This window comes from Saccostrea cucullata, unplaced genomic scaffold (genome assembly GCF_032062105.1).
Source record: "Saccostrea cucullata isolate Sc308-1 unplaced genomic scaffold, CSIRO_AGI_Scuc_v1 ctg708, whole genome shotgun sequence".
NCBI lineage: Eukaryota > Metazoa > Mollusca > Bivalvia > Ostreida > Ostreidae > Saccostrea > Saccostrea cuccullata.
The window spans coordinates 293,144-314,645 of NW_026927674.1; the positions used below are offsets into that span (position 1 = coordinate 293,144).

Here is a 21,502-nt window from a genome sequence, read left to right on the forward strand (position 1 = left end):
CATAAGTACTCTGAAGTTAACATCAAGAAGATGCTTGAGTTTCTGATTGTACACATAAGTACTCTGAAGTTAACATCAAGAAGATGCTTGAGTTTCTGATTGTACACATAAGTACTCTGAAGTTAACATCAAGAAGATGCTTGAGTTTCTGATTGTACACATAAGTACTCTGAAGTTAACATCAAGAAGATGCTTGAGTTTCTGATTGTACACATAAGTACTCTGAAGTTAACATCAAGAAGATGCTTGAGTTTCTGATTGACAATATCTATGTGGTTTTTGGAGACCAGGTATTCCAACAATCTATTGGAATTCCCATGGGTACAAATTGCGCTCCGTTATTAGCAGACTTATTTTTATATTCATATGAAGCAGAATTTATGCAAAATCTTTTGCGTGAAAAGAAAAAAACACTTCCTGTGGCCTTCAACTCGACATTTAGATATATCGACGACGTATTGTCAATTAATAATGATAATTTCCATTCCTACGTCGACACGATATATCCTGGTGAGCTTGAGATAAAAGATACCACAGAATCCAACACTTCTGCTTCATACTTGGATATTTTACTTGAAAAAGACACAAATGGTAATCTAACAACCAAGCTATATGATAAACGTGATGACTTTAACTTTTCTATCGTCAACTTCCCTTACTTATGCAGCAATATACCTTCATCACCTGCATACGGAGTATTTATATCTCAGTTGATTCGATATGCAAGAGCATGCTCTACGTATGAACAATTTCTAAAATGAGGTAAATTATTGACAAACAAGTTGATGAAACAAGAATTTCAACAGTCTCGTTTAAAGTCATCATTTCGTAAATTCTATGGTCGATACAATGACCTAGTCAGCAAATACAATTTATCATTGAATGAAATGCTGACTGACGTTTTTCATACCAATTGTTAGTCCATTATTTATACACTGAATTGACTACGGATTTTTTCCCGTTATTTCCTGATTATGACAATGAGCACACGGCGGGTGTGACCGGTCAGCAGGGGATGCTCACTCCTCCATGGCACCTGATCCCACCTCTGATGTTTCGGAGGTCCGTGTTTGCTCTTCTCTTATTTTGTATATTTGTTTAATGGACGTTGAGATTGAATACTGTTCGTTATTTCCATACCCTCACGGTTGTTTTTCAATACTGTCAAAATAATTTTCAAATACGCTCTTCCGTTTTAAATCTTATGCTTGAAATAATTTGGACAAATTATTCATCATAAAAGTCTTGTGACATAATGTTTAAATACACTGGTGCATTCAGGAATGAGTTTACCTGCTTCATTCAAACCACTTAATCCATCGTAACAGAACTCCACCAACAGAGTGAGATTGGATAGTGGTAAACAGTGATACACATTTCTGAACTCCTTCATATCAGAACAGTTAAGTCTTATTGTGGCTACCCCAACCTCTGACGCATTTCTTGGACAAAATTCTACAGGCTGAAATGTGAACTGAAAAAAAGTATAAATTGTTACTAAGTACATAGAAAGTGACAAAAGTTTATACAATATTATACAATAGCAGACCAGGCATATGTATTGTGAAGGTTATTTATCTTTTATTAGAATGACTAAAAGACTACTTGTTTTTATTAGAATGACTCAAAGACTATTTTTTAAATGAAAAGTTGAAGATATGCAACTTTTATCGAACTAAAATAATCAACGAGCACTTTACGTTGCTGTAAATAGTTTCAATAAATTCGATGTATTCTTCTTCTTTATGAAATTGTAACAGCTAAGTAATAGATGATCATTTGTTAAATATGGTAACAGTTGCATTGGATGTTAAAAGGGTTTTTGCAAAGAAACAGAATATAATATTTATTTGGCTTCTTTTCTCAAATATGTCGTATTTGAACAGATTTTATGAAAGAAATTTGCCTTTCATATATTTGGATATTTTTTAAAACAGTTTTTTTTTTACATATTCCTTAAAAATGTTTTGAATTTATATTTGGCTATAGAAATAGGTTTTCGTTATATTGTTGCAACTGTGATTGATGGGTATTTATTGGCTTTGCCAACTCGGTAGCATTTCAGGCATATTTTGGCAATTAACCACTTTGAATACGAGGGTTCTTAGACATTTTCGTGAATAAATGCGATGAAATTAATACTTTGTCGTCTATGCTTACAAACACTTTAAGGAACATTAAACAGCAGAAGTTAAAGAAATGCTGAAAATTAGAATATTTTTTTACTACTTTTCTTTCGTGAATATATTCAACCCAATTAAAAACTACATAAGGAAATGTCAACATTCGGAAATGATTTAGAACATTTTCCCGGTATTGCATTTTTATACACTGTAACTATCAGTGAATTGGACAGTATTTAATTGAGAGAATTGCTTTTTGTTGATAGGTGTATGTTTATCACTAAGCAAAAATAACTGAACAATTTTAAACTTAGTGCTAGAACTAGAAGACGGTATTAATTGGATTGTCATTAAGAGTTGTGGTTCAACGACATCTTGTTTAAATAATCCTTAACAATGTGTGTTTTGTTTCAAAGGCCTTCAGATACATGGATTTCAGGATACAAAAGTCCCCGAAAATGTCAGATTTAAAAGAGAGAAAGGTTGTTACTCGGGAAAAAACATTATCAAATAATGAATATATCTCATTGTTTCAGAAACACAGGCAGAATGTACGTACGCAGTTATGTGGATGGATTCCTACAACAAATATTGTCCAGAAAAACGTCAGAGATGTGCTCGTATAAAAACAAGAATTCATACTTCTCTCTCACAACTTAAGTGAAGTCCACAAAGTCATGAATATGTTGCAAAAGACCTCTTAAAAAACTATTCCCCGTTTCTACTCGCATGTTTTTCTGGTTTCACGATTTTATATGCAGGATGTAAACACATTGTTTAAATCGAAAGCAGAATTTTCATTGGATCAAGTTAAGGAACAATCTCTTGGTGCGCATGACTAGTTACCTCACAGTTATAGTGCAAAAATATATTTATATCCCATAGGTTGGTATACGTGTCTCTTGAACTAACAATACAACGGATATTGCAATATACATTTGAACTTAACACAGAACTTTTAGAAATTGTTCACGAATGTAACACAACACTATACAAATAATCTGTAAACATACCCGGTATATAAATAAACAAGTTAAAAATCAAATTAAGCACAATATTAATAATATTAATAATGTCCACTTTTATACCCACCATAACTCGCTCTTTCAACAACAAACATGTTATTTGATGAAATCGATGGTAAATACGGATGAAAATAGAAGGTTATTTCACAGTAATGTGATTTATCACTTTTTATAGCGGAATTTACGTTTCCCGGTCCCAACTTTATTAATGTTTTTTTAATCTAAATGAAATATGGAGATAAAGAACAGAATTCAAACTCAAAGTTCATTCAAACAACAATATTGACAGCAAAGCAAGCACAGACTGCGTAAACTTCAAATAATATTATTTTACGGACTTTTGATCTTGACTCATGTTCCTTTTTTCCATAGGACTCATCATATCTGTCGAGCCACTATGGTCGTACACAAGTGTTCTAGATAATGACTTTAACATTCACCGACAATAATCAGTCACACACCTGAATTCATAATGTCTTTATAAGTTTACTTGCTATAAAATATTTTTAGTTTGGAAAGGCCTTACAAGATATATTTGGCTATGTAAAGGTGTCGTCAAATTAAAAGTATATATACCAAAAATCACCAGTAGAATTGACAACCATGAAAATTTCTGAAATACGAAGCATTTAAATCTTAGACCGAATGCCCCAGTAACCTTCAACCTAATAAACTGAAAAGAATTTGTTTTAAAAGGAATATTCGTGTAGAGTCGAGGTATTTAAACCAAACTTAATGTGTATACGTGATTTAGAAATGTTTTTCATTTAAAAGATTTCATTCTGTATAGAAAGACTTTTGAATTTTAGATGTTGATATCACAATGTTATGATTACCAAATTGTAAAGATAGAAGAAATTGGAGATAAGTATTGGATATATGCCTCATATCAGACAGTTTGAGGCCCTTTATCTTGTAAGTTAACACCACCTCACCTTATCTCGCAAGTTACAGAACACAAAAGAAAATCATATACACATCAGTCTAACAAGCCATTTCTTTTGACAGACCATATAAAACAAGATTAAAAGGAGCTGTCTTGCAGCCCAAATACAAATAATAATAAGCTATTTAATGTGAAATTTCATGCCTATACTAGTCAAATTACTGTCAATTTAATACCAAGATGTAAAAATTTCATGATTTTTCAAAAAGTACCAATTGCAATGATTATGATTTCATGCTGCAATTAAGAAATCAATTTAATATTTGGTATAAGCTATTTTGTGAAAATCAATGGCTTTTCGAAGACAAATTATGTATAAACAAATTCCTCTTACTTGTGGATGGAGAATTTCGTAATGTTCTTACTTATATAAAATCAGTGTAAACTCAGATGACTTATTGCTATCAATTTTCGTCCGTCGTTCGTCGTGCATTAAAATTTGAACATTTTCAGCTTCTTCTCTGAAACCACTTAACCAATTTCAACCAAATTTGGCATAAAGCATCTATGTGTGAAGGGAAACAATAATTATGAATTTTATGGTCCCTGTCCCCCTGGGGCCTAAGGGTTGGGGCAAAATCTTCTAAAATTAGTGCAATCTTTAAAATCTTTTTATTTCTCCTGGACATCAATCAGCCAAACTGTTGCTATGATTGTCAGCATTGAGTCTTCTGCCACAATTGTGAAATTCATGGCCCTAGGGTCAGGGGTTCTGGTGTTAGGGCGGGGCTCTATTGACTATATAGTGAAAATGCATTAAATCTTTGAAAATCTTCTTCTCTTGTCCTAAGTATTAACTTAACTGACTAAGTAAATAGTTCTGATGAGCAAGAGTACCTCTACCAAAACTGTGAATTTTATGGTCCCAGGGTCAGGGGTTCTTGTGTTAAGGCGGGGCTCTATTGAATATTGGTTATATAGTAAAAAGGCATTTATTCTTTGAAAAGCTTCTTCTCTACTTCTAGGTATTAAATAAACTAACCAAGGACATGGTTATGATGAGCAAGAAAGCTTCTACGAAAATTGTGAATTTTATGATCCCATGGTTAGGGGTTATGATGTTAGGGCGTGGCTCAATGATGATTATATAGTGATAATATATTACATCTATGAAAATCTTTTTCTCTACTCTTGGGTAACAAGCAGATAAACTATTTATATAGCTATGATGTGCAAGGGCTCTTCTTTCAGAATTGTGAATTTCAAGGCCCCTGAGTTAGGGATACCAAAGGGTCAGGGATACCAAAGGGGGGTCCACTTATATACTGAAAATGAATTGTTTGAAATCTGCTCTTTGGTATTAATCAAACATATTTGATAAGCAAGTGTGCCTTTTCAAAAATTGTGCAATGTGTAGACCTAGAGTCAGGGGTTCATGTGTGATACGGGCACTCCTGATTATTACTGAATATTACTGATTAGTTGACATGCATTTTTGTTCCCTTAGTGGCCTACCCTGATTATGGGCATTACGTAAGCAAACTAAACAATTGTTAATGTATAGTTATGATTAGCAATGGTGCCCTTTTCAAAATTGTGAATGCCATAGCTTACAATATGAACCAATTTCAATCATTTGAATGTCGTTGCATGATGCTCAGGTGACTTATAAGGCCCAAGGGCCTCTTGTTAATTGCAACACTTTTTTCTATAATTTTTCAGGGTTATATAAATCTGGGAGCTTGGGAAAGAAACGTTATCATATATCAAAGTGTTGGACCGTGCAAGTTATACGTATATCTGTCTTCAGTACATACATATTACTTATAACATTATAATCCAAACAATAATACAAAAATCTTAATTTTTTATTGGCTAACACTGTTTCGAAAAATCAAACTGAGAGTTAAGAGGTATTAGAAGAGGTATCTAATGACCATTTTTTTAATTCCATCAGGAGGTTATCAGAATATTTTTGTATTTTCAGAGTTTATTTAACCAAAACAAGGCAGTCATCAAAATGTCTTGTATAATCTCAGTGATATGCCACCTCAGTGTCAAACATTCCTACGACAGAGAACTGTGTACATGCCAGTGGAAGACAACAGCTCTCAGCCGTCATATCTCAGATACCTCATACATCTCAGGTGAGATAAATACCCCATACAGGTGTGATAAATCTCAGATGCCTCATACATCTCAGGTGAGATAGGTACCCCATACAGGTGAGATAAATCTCAGATACCTCATACATCTCAGGTGAGATAAATCTCAGATACACCATAAATCTCTGGTGAGATAAATACCCCATACATTTCAGGTGAAATATAATTGAAATTTTTATTTGCATGCGAGAAATTTACGAGAGGCTCCCAAATATTTCCTGCTGAGAACATATTCTTAACGTTTATGTGTTACCAGCAAATCCAAAATAGATTTGATAATGAAAATTAATTGTTGGAAGCTAGTTTTCTCCTGGCAAATCGAGAAATAAAGCCGTTATGAATAAAAGTACCTTAAACCTACTAAATACCTCTGATTCTGAGGTGTTATATTTTTCATCCCAGGTGATTTTTAACTTAAAATATACATGTATTATATTTATCTCAGAATTATCTCACATATCATCTCATTGTTTGTTTTTCCTTCTGTTTTTAAGGTTTGCCAGTTCTAAATCTGGGAAAATATTTCTTCATACAGACATTCGTGTGGTGTTCGCCAGAGACCCAAATGTCGCCAAATACGAACTCCGATGCTTCACAGAAGCTCCTTCTAACCCGAAGTTCTCTCCATTGAGGTGATGATTGCCTTACCTAGGTCAAATTAGGATTCAAACTAAATCACATCTTGTGTAAACTATGTCACATCCAAGATAAACTAGGTGAAATCTGGTGTAAACTAGGTAAAATCTGATTTTAAACTAGTTTGAATCTGGATTTTACAAAACCATTTCATTGAGGTAATTTCATAAGCTTTTGTTAAGTCTGTTTATCTAGCTGAGATCTAGATATTTTGTTGTTGACAAAATTTTAATTGGTTAAGACTTAAAATAGGTCAGTGTATCTAAATGTATCCTGGACATGTATGAATGCTAACATCTATATGATATATATGTCATGTATGAATGTTAACGTCTGTATTGTATATATGTCTGTATGAATGTTAACATCTATCATTGCTTCCAAACTTTTCAATTACAAAAATACTTTACATGGCCTGGATATCGACTATCTGAAAAATAATCCCCTTTCGTGTTCATGTTCTTCTTCGCCCTATAACTATAGTCCTGCTGGACATGTTATTACAGGTGACGTAAATATAGTTCGTAATGAGGACCTTAGATCACTTATTTTAAAAGGTCCTAAATATAGGGAACCCCGATCCTTCAACTGGCGTCAGAATTTCATAAATATTATGAAAATTACGCCAGACGATGGGCTAGATATGAAAAAGAAGACATTGACACTTTGTCAGAATGGATTAAATGTATCAGATCCATGTTAAAGTCACGTATTAAAAGATTGAGGGGCAAAATGAAAACCATCTATCCTTCTGTGTTCAATAAACCAGAAGTGAAAAAAAGAATTAGGTAGATTACACGATAAGTACGTACTGGTTCCTGCCGACAAAGCAGGTAACAACATTGTCTTTGTTTGTAAGGCTCATTATATTAATTGCATTTTAGAAGAACTTGGATTTAATTCTACGAGTGGTAATCTTACTTATACATATACTACTCTTTCTAAGGAAGAAATTCTTCAAAATCACCTGTCAGTTTTGAATACTTTTAATATTCCACAGAGCCAAAATGAATTTGAACTACCTTATATATATTGGATTCCGAAACTTCATAAGAATCCTTACAAACAAAGATACATTGCAGGTTCCAGTAAATGTTCAACCAAGCCTCTTTCGTTACTTCTCACTAAAATATTGACAGTAGTGAAGGAAAAACTTCAAGAGTACTGTACAACTATATATTCAAGAAGTGGTGTAAATCAGATGTGGATACTTAAAAATTCTAAAGAACTTTTGGACAATTTGAAATCACAAGACTTTACAAAAATCAACAGCATAAAAACTTACGACTTTTCAACTTTATACACAACAATTCCGCACGACAAATTAAAATCCAGGCTTTTTGATATCATTGACAGCTGCTTCTTCAACAAAAATGGAACTTGTAAGTTTACCTACCTCGTCATTGGTAATTTGAAAAATGATTTTGTTAAAACAGATTCTGATTGTACACATAAGTACTCTGAAGTTGACATCAAGAAGATGCTTGAGTTTCTGATTGACAATATCTATGTGGTTTTTGGAGACCAAGTATTCCAACAATCTATTGGAATTCCCATGGGTACAAATTGCGCTCCGTTATTAGCAGACTTATTTTTATATTCATATGAAGCAGAATTTATGCAAAATCTTTTGCGTGAAAAGAAAAAAACACTTGCTGTGGCCTTCAACTCGACATTTAGATATATCGACGACGTATTGTCAATTAATAATGACAATTTCCATTCCTACGTCGACACGATATATCCTGGTGAGCTTGAGATAAAAGATACCACAGAGTCCAACACATCTGCTTCATATTTGGATATTTTACTTGAAAAAGACACAAATGGTAATCTAACAACCAAGCTATATGATAAACGTGATGACTTTAACTTTTCTATCGTCAACTTCCCTTACTTATGCAGCAATATACCTTCATCACCTGCATACGGAGTATTTATATCTCAGTTGATTCGATACGCAAGAGCATGCTCTACGTATGAACAATTTCTTAAACGAGGTAAATCACTGACAAGCAAGTTGATGAAACAAGAATATCAACAGTCTCGTTTAAAGTCATCATTTCGTAAATTCTATGGTCGATACAATGACCTTGTCAGCAAATACAATTTATCATTGAATGAAATGCTGACTGACGTTTTTCATACCAATTGTTAGTCCATTATTTATACACTGAATTGACTACGGATTTTTTTCCGTTATTTCCTGATTATGACAATGAGCACACGGCGGGTGTGACCGGTCAGCAGGGGATGCTCACTCCTCCATGGCACCTGATCCCACCTCTGATGTTTCGGAGGTCCGTGTTTGCTCTGCTCTTGTTTTGTATATTTGTTTAATGGACGTTGAGATTGAATACTGTTCGTTATTTCCATATCCTTATCTATATGGTATATATGTCATGTATGAATGCTAACGTCTATATGGTAAATATGTCATCTTTTTTGAAAAAAATCCTACATAATAATCTGTGTGTGTTGGGTTAATATTTATTTATGTATGAGAATCAGTGAGGGATTGATTTTTTTTGTTATGAATAGTTGGGTTTATTTTTTTTTTTACATCTGCCATCTCCCGAATACTAAGTAACAACATTATTGTAACATCCGAGATATACTGCATATTAACTTCGGTATTAGTGCTGAAAACCTATACCTGAATTCTATCAAAAACTGTGCCTATGTTAACTTAATTATAGTTACATGTATCAATTTAACGCTATGCATTGAAAAGAAAAGTGATGGATCCAAGTTTTTACCTATTTTTGAATAGTTCCAAAACAATGTATATACAAAAGTAACACAAGTACAAAAATGATATTCCCCTTCTCTCTCTCTCTCTCTCTCTCTCTCTCTCTCTCTCTCTCTCTGTACACAAAATGACAGTGTTTATATGTTAAATGATACCTTGTTTTATATGACGTCTATGGTGATTTTTGTTTGATTGTTATATGATTTTTGATTTGAGTTTGTAATTTTATTGATTATTATAATCTTAATATGTTTGATGACTGTGTAAACATTTTTTCTGATATAAACTTGTGTAGAAATACAATGTTCTTAGTTGTCATTCTGAGCACTTTGATTATTCAAGGTTTTGTAAAACACATCCATTATACTTTTGTGTGCCAATTTCAAGCTCATTTATCAAGAACAACTCCTTATAAAAAAATATTTTATACATTTTAATTGCTTCAAAACTCAATTAAATAATCTTGTATCTTCAATTTTGAATAATATGCCTATACAGTAACAAAAAAAAGTGTTATTCTTTTCAGTCTCACTTTGAAATATTTTATTTTAAACAAACATCCACAACTTTTACTAGAGTTAAAATTTTTATAAGAAATATCTGTGAGAACAGTCTGAACCATACGTTAAACATACGTGGCACAATTACCTGTGTATCAGAAAGAATTTAATCAAATGAGCTACATGTACAAGGTTATACAATGACCGCACATCAGATGCAAATCGGTGGCTCATTTCATTGTCCCAGAACGTGTCCTCTAATTTGAAAAAAAAAAAATTTTTGCACAAAATCAATTTAAAGAATGTAAGCAATAATTTGAAACACACTCTATATGAAAAATTTACGAGTCATATATCATATTATGTATCAAGCGTATATTTATCAAATGAAACATTTTATAGTTGTATTAGTCGATAACTAATTAAGATGTAAATTTTATTTAATAAGGCTTATTTCGACTCAACGATAGATGATTTTGATTCCTCTGTTTCCTGTAAATACTTATACACTGTTATTGTGTTACTATTCCATTCTCCCACATAGAGGTTGTGTTTGTCGTCCACACACAGAGCCGTGGGACGGCGTAGTCCGTGTTCTTTTGTCAGTAGGAAGCGCAGGAAGTGACCGTCCTGATCTAACAGATGGACATTGTCATTAAATGCATCACACACCAGTACCTGTCCCAGGATATTGGTACAAATCCCAAGGGGATAAAATTCAAACTGGTGCTGACCTCTGTAGTTAAACCGATATCCTCCATATTTATCCATCACAACCACTGCTAGTCCCTCTCCATCAGAGACCCAGATGTCTCCATTCTTGTTTTCTATGATAAATGTTGGATAATAAAACCTATATTCCAATTCTATGCGATGGTTTCCCCTCCAGTCACACCTGAACACTCCATCTCTATAACCAACCAGTATGTCGCCGTTAATGCGGGATGAGTGGATACAGAGTAGACGCTCACGTTCCTTGAGGAGTGTAGTGATGGTTCCACCTAACGTCATCGTCTGAACCTTATCTCCATTTATAAATATCAGGTCCCCGTCTTCTGTGACGGAGTGAGTTCCTGTGGGTAGATAACTTCTAACAATAATTTTCAATTCCTGTATCACGTGTCCGGTGGAGTCCACCTGTAGGAGACGTCTGTACTCACTGACCCACAGTCTGTCTGACGTCACACAGGAGATATGATAAACTTCGCCAACATCGGGTACCGTTATACTTGACGCACGTACCACGGACGGATCCAAGTGTTGTGATAATGATAAATCTATGAAGAATATATTCAATATACAACGATGATTGGTATAATCAATATACATTAATAACTATTTAACAATGAATGGTAAATGCATTATTTAAACAATAAAATGCTTTCTTTATTTGTTGTTACTGGAATGAACGGAAGCAGCTGTTGCAGAAAAAATACATAACCCGCGTAAGCGGGTTATGTAAATTTTTTCTGCAATAGCTGCGACCGTTCATTCCAGTAACAACAAACAAAGAAAGCCATTTTATTGTTTATATTTATATCTGTTTAAATTATCATTTTAAGTAGGATTAAAAATAGTAATTATTGAGTTAATGATGCGAACGTCTTTGTAAGTTTCATTGATAGAACGGCCACTGATCAAGAAATCTGTAAAGGTGATGTGCCTAATGTAGTTTATGCAGGGATGAACGCAATGGGTTTTCTTAAGAAATAAAGAAGAAAATATTCAGTGGATGTAAATATAAATTGATAAATGATTTATTTTACAATGTGAAATACAATCTGTAGGAAAAATACCTGAAATCAGTGAAAATATATACCACTATCGCTACGTACTGTTATGAGGTTGATATAAATACTTGTTCATCGAGTAAGATGTAGCTCACAATCTATCCCTGTTTTGTGATTTATTCCGTTTAAAGGCATTTACTTTTGTCACATTAAGAATTTATAAGTTTGGTTTTGCTGGTTCTGTTAGAGATTCAATTTTAATTTATTTTTTTTGTTAACTACCTTTATTTCCAAGCTAAACACTTTGAACTGCTCACTTTTTTGTGATGTTTAAAGTAATTATATAATAATTAACACTAGAAAAAGACAAGAGGCCCATGGGCCTTATAGGTCACCTGAGCATTATGCAACAACTTTCCCGTAATTGAATTTGATTCATGTTTTAATCCAGATGCTATGGCATTCACAATTTTGAAAGAGGCACCATTGAACATCATAACAATACACTTAGCAGTTGCTTAGTTTGTTTACTTAATACCCATAGGCAGGGTTGGGGAACAAAAAAAAATGCAATTCGAGTAATCAGTAATATTCAGCATGATCAGTAATGCCCCAATCACACATGAACCCCTGACCCTTAGGCCTACATCCACACATTGCACAATTTTTGAAAAGGCACCCTTGCTTTTCAAAAATATTTAATTAATACCAAGAAGCATATTTTGAACAATTCATCCAGTTTCTGACTTTCAGTATATAAGTACAGCCCCCCTCCTTTATGGTACCCCTGACCCTGGGACCTTGAAATTAACAATTCTGGAAGATAAGTACCCTTGCTAATCATATATAGGTAGTTTATCTGCTTAATACTAAGGAGCAGAGAAGAAAACTTTCAAAGATTCAATGTATTTTCACTATATAATCAATAGAGCCTGCCCTATCACTAGAACACCTGACCCTAGGACCATAAAATTCTGGAATTTTGGAAGAGGTATTCTTGCTCATCATAACTATATAATTAGTTTATTTCATTCCTAGGAGCAGATAAGAAGATTTTCAAAGAATTTATGTATTTTCACTATATAAACTATAGAGCCCTGCCCTTACACCAGAACCCCTGACCCTAGGGCCATAAAATTCACAAATTTGGTAGAGACACTCTTGCTCATCATAACTATATACTTAGTTTATTTAATACCCAGGAGCAGAGAAGAAGATTTTCAAAGAAATAATGCGTGTTCACTATATGCTTATTTGGCCCAGCCCTAGCACTAGAACCCATGACCCTGGGGCCATGAATTTCACAATTTTGGTAGAGGACTCATTGCTGATTACAATCATGCAAACAAATTGACTGCTTGATTTCCAGGAGTAAAGCAGAAGATTTTCAAAGAATTCATGTATTTTCACTATATAAACTATAGAGCCCTGTTCTAACACCAGAACCCCTGACCCTGAGGCCATAAAATTCACAATTTAAGTAGAGTCACGTTTGCTCATCACGACTATGCACTTAGTTAGATTACTATAGTATTTAATACCAAAGAGCAGAGAAGAAGATTTTCAAAGAATTCAAGTAATTTCACCATACAATCTAAAGAGCCCATCCCCCACCCCCCTACACCAGAACCCCTTAACTTAGGGCCATAAAATTCACAATTTTGGTAGAGGTATTTTTGCTCATCATGACTATGCACTTAGTTAGTTTATCTAATACCCAGGAGCAGGGAAGAAGATTTTCAAAGAATTCAAGTATTTTCACTATATAATCTATAGAGTCCTGCCCTAACACAAGAACCCCTGATCCTGGGGCCATAAAATTCACAATTTTGGTAGAAGCACTCTTGCTCATCATAACTATGCACTTAGTTAGTTTATTTAATACCCAGGAGCAGAGAAAAAGATTTTCAAAGAATTCACGTATTTTCACTATATAATCTATAGACCCCCCTCCCCCTTATACCACAAACCCCTTATCCTGGGTCCATAAGATTCACAATTTACTTAGAGGCACTCTTGCTCATCATGACTATGCACTTAGTTAGTTTATTTAATACCCAGGAGCAGAGAAGAAGATTTTCAAAGAATTCAAGTATTTTCACTATATAATCAATAGAGACCGCCCCCCCTAAACCAGAACCCCTTAACTTAGGGCCATAAAATTCACAATTTTCGTAGAGGCACTCTTGATCATCATGACTATGCACTTAGTTATTTTTTTAATACCCAGGAGCAGAGAAGAAGATTTTTAAAGAATTCATGTAATTTCACTATATAATCTATAGAGCCCCCCCCCCTCCTTACACCAGAACCCCTGACCCTGGGGCCATAAAATTTATAATTTTGGTAGAGGAAATCTTGCTCATCATAACTATGTACTAAGTAGCTTTATTTAATACCCAGTAGCAGAGAAGAAGATTTTCAAAGAAATAATGCATTTTCACTATATACTTATTTGGCCCCGCCCTAGCACTAGAACCCCTGACCCTGGGGCTATGAATTTCACAATTTTGGTAGAGGACTCAATGCTGATTACAATCATGCAAACAGTTTGACTGCTTGATGTCCAGGAGTAAAGAAGAAGATTTTTAAAGATTGCACTAATTTTATTGTTTTTTGCCCCACCCCCCAGGCCCCAGGGGGGCAGGGACTATGAAATTCACAATTTTTGTTCCCCTTTACCAATAGATACTATATGCCAAATTTTGTTGAAATTGGTTCAGTGGTTTCAGAGAAGAAGCTGAAAATGTTCAAATGTTAACGCACGACGAACGACGAACGCCGACGGACGAAAAGTGATAGCAATAGGTCACTTGAGTTTACTCAGGTGACCTAAAAAGAGGAAAAACAGGATAAAGGGCACTGAAAAATCCTTATGTATCAAAATGATGTTGGATCGAGATTGCCTAGTTAAAACATAAATAAGCTCAGAATTGAAAAAGTTACTTGTTGTGGAAAGGGAATTTGAATTTTTTATTACTTGAGAACGACACTTTATCAATAAAGAATACAAGTATAATTAGGCCATACTCGAAAAGACGAGTTTTAAAGATTTTTCATGTATATTTTTATGTAAAAATTTGATAGCCCATCATTGCCCCACCTTATCCCCAGGGCTCATGATATGAACAGACTTATATAAACTCTAACTGAGGATGTTTTCATATTAATACCATCAATCATAGCTTTGTTGAACTTGAGAAGCACCTTTTTAAAAGATTTTTCTTATGTATTCCTATGTAAAACTTTGATCAGCCATTATGGCCCCGCCCTTAACCCCGGGGGTCATAATTTGAACAAACTTGAAGAATTAACACTACCTGGGGATGATTCCACATGAGATTCATCTTTCCTGGCCCAATTGTTCTGGGGAAGATTTTAAAAAGGTTTTTCCTGTATTTTCCTATGTAAAACTTTCCGACCCCCGGGGTAATGATTTTTAATAAACTTGAATCTACACTTCCTGAGGATGCTTCCAAATGAGTTTCATCTTTCCTGGCCCAGTGGTTCGGTAGAAGATTTTAAAAAAGATATCCCATACATTCCTATGTCAACCTTTGATCAACCATTGTGGCACCGCCCTATCCCTGGGGGTCATGATTTGAACAAACTTCAATCTACACTACTTGATGATGCTTCCAAATGAGTTTCTGGAAAGCTTTTTTAAAACAAATTGCTTTGTGTTCCTATGTAAACATTTTATCAGCCATTGTGGCATTGCTTTAATTGGCACGCCGATTGGTTCAAAAATTTTTTTCTGCACGACCTTAAACAAAAATTACAAGAGTAAGTAAAAACTTACACAAAGTGAGGAAAGTATACACAAAGTTATTGAAATTTACACAAACTACAGAAAAACTAAACAATCAGCAAAATATTTAAACGATGTCGTGAGAAAATTACACAAACGTAAAAACGAAAACTGCACGAGTGAGAATACAACATCTACATAATATACGACGCATCCTCATTGCGCACATTTCATTAATATTCATTAGAGAACAGCTCAGGGTGGCTTGGATGCTTGAAACATATACCTATAAATTAGTAACGTGTTAGTTATATTTATTTAATCTTTTTAAAAAGGATTCAGTCTTTTGGAATTCCGCTAGACTCTCAAGAATATGTACAATGTGTTTTATACATGTATAAAATTACACACAATCTTAAGTATGGAATGTGAACACCCCCGATTAAAAACATTCTACAAAGTATAAATAACGTAAAAGGGATGCATATTATTTGTAGTTGTGTGTTTAATTGTTAGATTTTTAAATTGCGTCATTCCTCTATTATTGTCTATGTAGCAATTTCTTTTGAAAGTGTAAAATATTGATATAGTAAAGGTCTTCATAAAAATTAATAAAAACAGCATGCGATGTAATACAAGACAATTAACAACAAATCAAACTCCTCCACCACCCACTGTGTGTACGTCTGTAATAATTGAGGATGTGGATGCGTGACCTTTTCATTCAGAGAGAACCCTCCCTGCTGGTGAAGGAATGCAAGACACCTGTACGCTAATCGATTTATAGTTATCTGACACATCCATAATACCATTTGATTAAGGATTACATGTACTAGCAATTCATACAGAGATTTTGAAGCATTGTTGCGATCATCTGGGTTGTGGAATTTGACAGAAAACTTTTTGGAAATAAACAGTAAAAAATAAAAATAAAGCGAATAATTGCGCAACTTTAAGTTTTATATTGAAACGGACGTATATAATTTAAAATTATAATATACAGACACATATAATATTTATATAAATATATTTATTTATATAAATAGCATCACTTTTGATAGTGGGGAGGGTTAGAATTTTTTTTTGACAAATTACCTGAAAAGCCTAATTGCATGACAAGCGAAAAAAAGGCGGGGATGGGTGGGTGGTGAGTGTCCAAACTCGAAAATCCTATTTCGTTGAGGTAGTGAGGCACCTTTAATATTCCACTTTCTTTTCTAAACACATAAGCATATATTACTTAGATTTAAAATACCAAACAAAAAAGGGGACGAGGTTTTTCAGTTGATATTTACGATAGAAAAATGTTACGTTTGTCAAAGTAAAGAATACGAAAAGGGGGAGGGATATGACCCTCCTGATGCTACTGGCTGAATAAATTTCTATAAATTTAAGCGTTCATGAAGTAGTCAATCGAAATCAGGATTGCAATTCAGCCTAAAACTATAACGATAAATATTGTAATTAACCGTCCATATCCTGGAATTTGCGCTCGACCTATCAACATTTAAAAATTGAAGATTTAAGGAATCACTGTCTAGTTTTGAGGGTATGCAAGGGCATCAACAATAGTGGGAAACATGGGATAATTTGCATAACGGGCGAAGCCCGTTATGCATAAATTACCGGTATCCCATGTTTCCCACTACTGTTGATGTCCCTGGCATACCCTCAAAACTAGACAGTGATTCCTTATATTTCCATTTTTACTTGAAATAACCATCATAAAATAAATCGAAATATTGTCTAATTGAGTATATTTGAAATGCACAAGGCCCCATGACGTCAAATTTTACTATAAAAAATAGTCCCAAAAAAAAACGAAACAAATTTACTGACTATTTATATTTACCGTAGTCAAATATCAACATTTATAAAATAAACAACAAAAGAATTTTAATTTATGATCAAAGTAATCTTCTTGACTTTAATTATATATGTGACCTAGATTTAGGTTGTCGGAAGCACGAACATTAGGCACTTTGTCACTTCTGCGCCGCCATATTGAATGCAATGTTGCTGAAACGGGAGCTGGTTAGCATGGTCAGGAAACCGATTTGTATGGATGTTATAATAACAGAAGAAGTTGAGTTGCTTAAAAAGTCGGATGGTAATGACTAAGGGACGATGTCTGTATCAGATGATGGAGTACGTGCAGATCCATGTGGCAGTGTCAATTTCTCCACGTGGCTGTTACGGAAGTGGTGTTCTCGGACTCGCTAGGCCTCGGTCATAGTAGACAGCGTTGCACAAGTGACTTGCTTTCGAGCCGAAGATAATTCATTATTTATTTTGTTTTGTTAAAAAATATATATCATATCAAATTACTTAGTAAACAATTAAAACATCTTTTTTTTCTTGAGTATATTTATACGCCAGTGATATACATGCAGGTTGACACCTGACCTTTCAGTAATAGAGAAATATACATACCACAGGGTATTATCATGAAATAAACAAGAAACACTTTTGTAGTGCTTATCATAGGTAAAACAATTGGAAATGGAAATATTAGGGGGTCAACCAGCATATAAGGAAAATTTACTGTTGCAAAATCTACAATACTCAGAAAAAAAGTAGGGAAGAGGGGGGACTTCTACAGACCCATTTGTCAATAACAAACATTTAGAACACTGGAATATATCGAATTATTTTCGTCTTCTTATTTTACCAGTTCCGAATAACCATTTAAAACACTTTTATACATTCACATTTCGTTGTTTTCTTCATTGTAAGCCTGATTTATAATATTCCCGCTTGTAAAACAGGAAGAAGGGGGTATATAATAAAGGAATGTTTGTCCATCCACCCGTCTTTATGTCCGTCCGTGCGTCTAGCTGTACGTCCGTGCGTCTGATATGCTCTAGGAATCCATTTCTTATCCGCAACCCCTCTTCTACTACTGAATGAAGTTTAATGAAGCTTTATAGAATTTAATGAGTCTTTCACAGAGTCTTTCTTTAATAGTACCAAAGAAAAACTTTTTTATTTTTGGACCAGGCACACAATTTGGACTACCTGAGAAAAACATAGATACCGCTACTCTTTGTAATTGAAAGGTTTATCCATCTCTAATCCGCAATTCCTCCTATGACACTGAATAAGAGTTAATGATACTTTCACAGATTCTTGATTACATTGTGACATAATGAACTTTTATTTTACTTTTTGATCTGACAATAATTTCGGGACTCCAAGAGCAAAACATGGAATTTGTCTTAAATAATCATAAAGAAGATGTGGGGTATCATTAAAATGAGCTCAGTACCCTCAGTACCTCTAGTTTCTCTTCAACCTTTGGAAATACAAATGATATATTGGTAAGAAATCAATTTAACTTTTCTTAGGCATGCCAATGGATAACATCTGGGACTTATATTTTTTAATTTAGGGTTGAATTGAATAAGAATCTCTGGGCTATCCGGAACGCGTCGGCTTATTCGTAACTGGTAAAAAGGACACCTATAGTAACTTGCGAAATAAATTTTTTTGAAGGCAGGATAAAGTTTTATATTTGATTACACAAGTCATCAAACTACCTTGCCAAAACACATAAATTTTGAAATAATGTCTAGTATATTTATAGTTCATCCGAATCAGTTTCTTATTCGGAACTGGCCAAACAACTGTAAGTATATTAACCGTTTATCTGGTCCTTTTTTATTAAAAATGAAAACGTTTATCAAGTAATCGCCATTACGAATGAGGGCAACGTTTACAAGAAATATCTTGTTTTTATTTCGAAGTTTATAACTGAAAATATGAAATATCATGGAAAAAATCATAACAAAAAGTAGGCTACAGATATTCAACCAAAATTCATATCGGATATTTTATAAGTTTGGATACATATGTAAATAGAAATAAAATGTTTTTTATGTTTGACATTAAAAATACGTTGTGTACATCTAAGGCAATCCTCACTTTTTAAATTTAAAAATTTACACATTAATTGTATATATCCAGCCAACTCAATATTTAATTTCCTATTCCACAATGGGAGAAAAATCTCCTCAAATGATTTTTTAAAATCAAGATCCACTTTTTTTTTACCCCGCATTGTAGCACAAACGTACCGATTCATTCTTGTTACAATTTTTTTCTGCATCATATAATACATCCTTGATCTCGGTTAATATAATAAAAACATAGTAATTTCATAAAGCTTTGAAATACTCTCGCATAGATCAGATGGAAACACTTCATCCAAAAACGGATTGAAAAAAAGCAACTTCCATTCTCGATAACATTCAGCTTAGCACACCAAATGATAAAGAGTACAGAAAACCAAGAAGACTATGAATATTCTATGTGCATAGTAATGATATGCGCAGTAAAATTGTTTGTGTAATTTTTAGTTTCCTCTGCTCGTGCAATTTTCGATTTTTGTTTTTGCATATTAAACCTTTTAATCGTGTAAAAAATTTCGGATTTGTGTATTTATTGTTATGTTTGTGTAAAATTCTTTTAAACTATGTGCAATTTTTACCGATACGTGCATTTTTATTTTACTCGTGTATATTTTTCTTCTAGCTCGTGTATAAAATCGTGATCGTTGTGCAGAAAATAATTTTGAACCAATCGGCGTGCCATACATTGCCATACTCCCTTGGGGTCATGATTTGAACAAACTTCAATCTACACTACCTGAAGATGCTTTAGCCTGAGTTTCAGCTTTCCTGACCCAATGAATCCGGAGAAGAAGAATATTAAAGATTTTCCTATATATTCCTATGTAAAACTTTGATTGGTCATTGTGGCCCAGCCCTACCCCGGGGGTCATGATGTGAACAAACTTAAATCTACGCTACCTGGGGATGCTTCCACATGAGTTTAATCTTTCCTGGTCCAATGGTCCTAGAGTAGACTTTTAAAAGATGCCATTAATTTTTCATTTATTCATAATTATCTCCCCTTGGATGAGGGCATGGCCCTCCATTTGAATTCCCTTCATCAAAGGATACTTTGTGGCAAGTTTGATTGAAATTGGCCCAGTGGTTCTTGAGAAGAAAAAAAACGTGAAAAGTTTACGACGACGACGACAACAACGTCAGACAGTGGACAAATTTTTATCAGAAAAGCTCACTTGAGCCAGCGAAAAAGACTGTTTAACGAAGTTATAAATTAAAGTCATTGCTTGTTTCGAAAATGTTATACGTTAACTCGTGATGTTTAATTGTCGGAACAACCAGCTGCTGTTTTTGAACAGAGGTCATCTCTATTATAACATATCCTTAAAATTAAAGAAACACAGGGGGATATTCGCATTACCTAAAATCCGTTTAAGCTAACCTGAGCTGATTGGCTTAAGTTAGCTTTTCTGATAACATTTGTCCGTCGTGCGTCCGTCTAGCTGTCTGTCTGTCTGTCCGTCTGTTAATTTTTCACATTTTTGACTTTTTCTCGTGAACCTCTGGCAAATTTTTACCAAACCTGGTATATAGCATCCATCGGTAAACTGTAATAAAAATTAAGGGACAAGATTTCCCACAAGGGGAGACAATCAAGAAAAGACCAAATTGGTGGTCATTAAAAAATCTTCTCAGGAACCAATGCGTCAGGAAAGCTGAACTTATGTGGAAGCATCCTGGGATAGTGTAGATGTTATATTGTTAAAACACGACCCCTGGGGGTTGGGCAGGACCACAAAAGAGAGTCATAGTTTTACACAGACATATATAGGAATAAGATTTTAAAATCTCCATATCAAGAACCACTGGGCCTGGGGTACTGTTGATACTAAATTGATAAAATCACGTCCCCCGGGGTTTGGGCGGGGCCAAAATATGGAATCAAAATTTTACATAGAAATGTAAAGGAATAAAATTTCAAAAATTTCTTCTCAAGACCCACTAGGCTTTAAAAACTGAAAATTATTTGGAAGCATCCTGCAGTAGTGTAGACGTTTAATTGTTGTTGAGATTGTGACATTGG

At 34.1% G+C, this 21,502-nt stretch overlaps 2 protein-coding genes across 2 annotated transcripts in view; both read right to left on the bottom strand.

Moving 5' to 3' along the window:
- The window catches only part of LOC134275166 (uncharacterized), a 40,282-nt gene extending 37,033 nt beyond the window's left edge, over positions 1-3,249 (bottom strand). Inside the window, exons 1-2 of the mRNA XM_062757417.1 lie at positions 3,216-3,249; positions 1,294-1,474 (exon numbers count right to left, since the gene is read on the bottom strand). Coding sequence (XP_062613401.1) covers positions 1,294-1,474; positions 3,216-3,218 — 184 coding nt within the window. The 5' untranslated portion in view covers positions 3,219-3,249. The remainder of the gene's footprint in view (positions 1-1,293; positions 1,475-3,215) is intronic.
- Positions 3,250-10,537: 7,288 nt separating this feature from the next.
- On the bottom strand, positions 10,538-11,416 carry LOC134275162 (uncharacterized). The gene has a single exon (XM_062757402.1). It carries the CDS (start codon positions 11,414-11,416, stop codon positions 10,538-10,540), a length of 879 nt encoding a protein of 292 aa, XP_062613386.1.
- Between the last annotated feature and the right edge of the window lie 10,086 nt (positions 11,417-21,502).

What these genes read in the sequence shown, in the direction of transcription:
- LOC134275162 (XM_062757402.1), bottom strand. Translation starts at nt 11,416, where the DNA reads ATGTATATTGATTATACCAATCATCGTTGTATATTGAATATATTCTTC.